We start from the raw sequence: 2,547 nt of genomic DNA, 5'->3' as shown, positions 1-2,547 counted from the left end.
AGGAACAAGTAAAATACGACTTTGTCACTGTCCATGTTTAATGATACCACAGTATAAAGAAAATATATCAATTTTAACAATTGGCTAAGCTTCTGGTGTTATTCAAAGGGGATCCAGTGTCTTGTCAGCCTGGGATTACATGCTCGACAAGCCACGCTGCTTCACTAGAGATAGCTTGCACCTGTCACCCTTATGCTTTTGAATACTGGGCAAGGCTCTTGCACCCTCATAGTGCCTATTTTAGGCAAGGTTCAAAAGAAAAACCCGCGATAAACAGCACAAGTAACAAAAAAACGGAGGGTAATGCTACTCAGTGCCAGAAGTCTAAACCTCAAAATGCACGCACTCTAGGTGCTCCTCAGTATGGAGAAAATCTATATATGTACAGTAACAGAAACCTTGTTTAACGCTCCAGAGAGCACCCCGGCACTACCAGGCTACAACTCATACCATACATCTTGGCCATAAAAACCCGGACCGAACTACAGAAGATGGGGGCGTATCCATATTCATCAAGGATACCCACACCTCCAGGTTAGTGGCACAGCACGATGCTTCAGAGATCATTCATGTGCAACTAACAATGGGCAAAACTGCAATTCAAATTGTAGCTTGCTACAGTTCACCCACCGTGTCCCAGGACCCCCATTCAAATTTCTGGAAACACTGGGAAATAAAGGTCCTACCAAACACCCTGATATTGGGTGATTTCAATTACCCAAACATTAACTGGGAGAACTACTCAAGTACTAACTCTCTTGCCCAACATTTCCTAGAATTTATAAACTCAAATGCCCTGGATCAACTGGTCAACACCCCCACCAGAGGTGGTAACATATTGGAGCTGGTCATCACCAAGATGGGCGACTGGTGTTGCACACCGGAGGTCAACCCCAGCGCTGGTTAGGTCTTACCATAAATCCAAAAAGACCGTCTGGACCAAATGGAGGGGTCAGCAATTCCAATCAGAGTCCCATTCAGAACAAAGGGCGAGGCTGGTGTTTTCAGGGGAAGGGAAGAAGATGATGACGGTGTCTCTTCCAGTTTTTGACCATGTTTTTGAACCTGGACTTATCACTTGTTCCTTATATGAACATGGACTGAATAATTCTAGCACTAACTCTAACACAGGTGAGAATTTTTGTATAGTAAATGTATCGGATTTTGTTTTATCAGATAACATTAAAAATGTGTTGTGCAAGGGCACTAAATTTGTGCCAACGAGGTTCCCTACTTTGGCAGATTTAATTTTAGAAGCCAAAGAATTTTGTAGGAAACTGCATTTGAGAGCGTTTTTTGCTAACAGGCCTGAAAATTTTGATGCTAACCATGATAGTTCTGTATTAGACAGTTCATTAATGAATATGTCCCTTCATGAAAATGAAATCATTGATATTTACATGGAAGAAAATAAATGTTTTTTGTTTACATCTGGTTTAGAATATAATACAGGATATGGAAAGTTTTATGTTCCCAAAGTTCCCTATCGAAGTAATTTTGTTCCACCGAAAATTAATATGGCGATTAATGTTTTTGAAAGAACATTGTTCAAGCAAATCGAGATTGAATATAGGAAATATAGAATGGGCAAAAATTGTATAATTTGAATAAAGATGAATGGCTGGCCCTGAAGAGTTTGAGGGGGTTAAACAACCAGTATTGTATTTACCCACTCAGACAAGGGAGGAAACTGGGTTATTTTGCCCAGGGAGAAATACAACTCTATAGCTTTAGGGTTGTTAGTGGAAAATAATACATACACATGCTTGACCTCAAACCCTTATAAAGGAATTCAATCTAATGTTGCTAGAACTATTGGAAAGAGGTGAGCGCGCCTGGGGTTTTTTACATCAATGGATGTTAGGAAGTTCCATATTAAAAATCCTAAATATGCCAGGTTTTTCATTATTCCAAAATTGCACAAAAATTTGTGGAACCCACCAGGACGTCCTATTGTATCTGGTAGGGGCACCTATTTACAAAATATAGGGATCTTTTTGGATTCAGTGTTAAAAGGTTATCTATTCAGGGTTCCTGCTCATGTGAAAAACACCAGGGAGGTTTGTTTGGATGTAGGGGGAACTGGTTGGGAACACAATTTTTATTGGGCTAGTGTAGATGTTAAATCATTGTACACCAGCATCAATAAAGTATGGGGGCATGAAGCTGTTGGCAAAATGTTGGGGGAAGGACCACGGACTTGTTATGTTATCAGTCTTTTGGAATTTTGTTTAACACAATATTGTTTTGAGTTTGAGGGTAAATATTTCTTACAAAATGAGGGCACAGCAATGGGGGCCCCATATGCTCCCCCTTATGCAATTTTATTTATGGCTCATTTTGAAAATTTATTTATTTATCCAAAGAACCTTTTCCAGAATAAAGTCGTTAAATACAAAAGATTTATCGACTACCTCTTGTTTTTATGCAGGGGGGGACCCATGTGATTTTGAGGAATTTATTCTTTAAGTGAAAGATAATCCGTGTGGCCTGGATTTTACTTATAATATAGGCAGGCATAGGATTCAGTTTTTGGATAGAGAATTT

General features: G+C 39.4%; 1 protein-coding gene across 1 annotated transcript in view; it reads right to left on the bottom strand.

The window, feature by feature from the left end:
* Positions 1-35, bottom strand: part of LOC122797807 (msx2-interacting protein-like) — a 409,322-nt gene extending 409,287 nt beyond the window's left edge. Inside the window, exon 1 of the mRNA XM_044066328.1 lies at positions 18-35. Coding sequence (XP_043922263.1) covers positions 18-35 — 18 coding nt within the window. The remainder of the gene's footprint in view (positions 1-17) is intronic.
* Positions 36-2,547: the final 2,512 nt, after the last annotated feature.

This window comes from Protopterus annectens, chromosome 3.part1 (genome assembly GCF_019279795.1).
Source record: "Protopterus annectens isolate FY-2018-M chromosome 3.part1, PAN1.0, whole genome shotgun sequence".
NCBI classification, from domain to species: domain Eukaryota; kingdom Metazoa; phylum Chordata; order Ceratodontiformes; family Protopteridae; genus Protopterus; species Protopterus annectens.
Note: the sequence above shows the minus strand (reverse complement) of the source record. Positions and strands in the feature narration are given on the sequence as shown.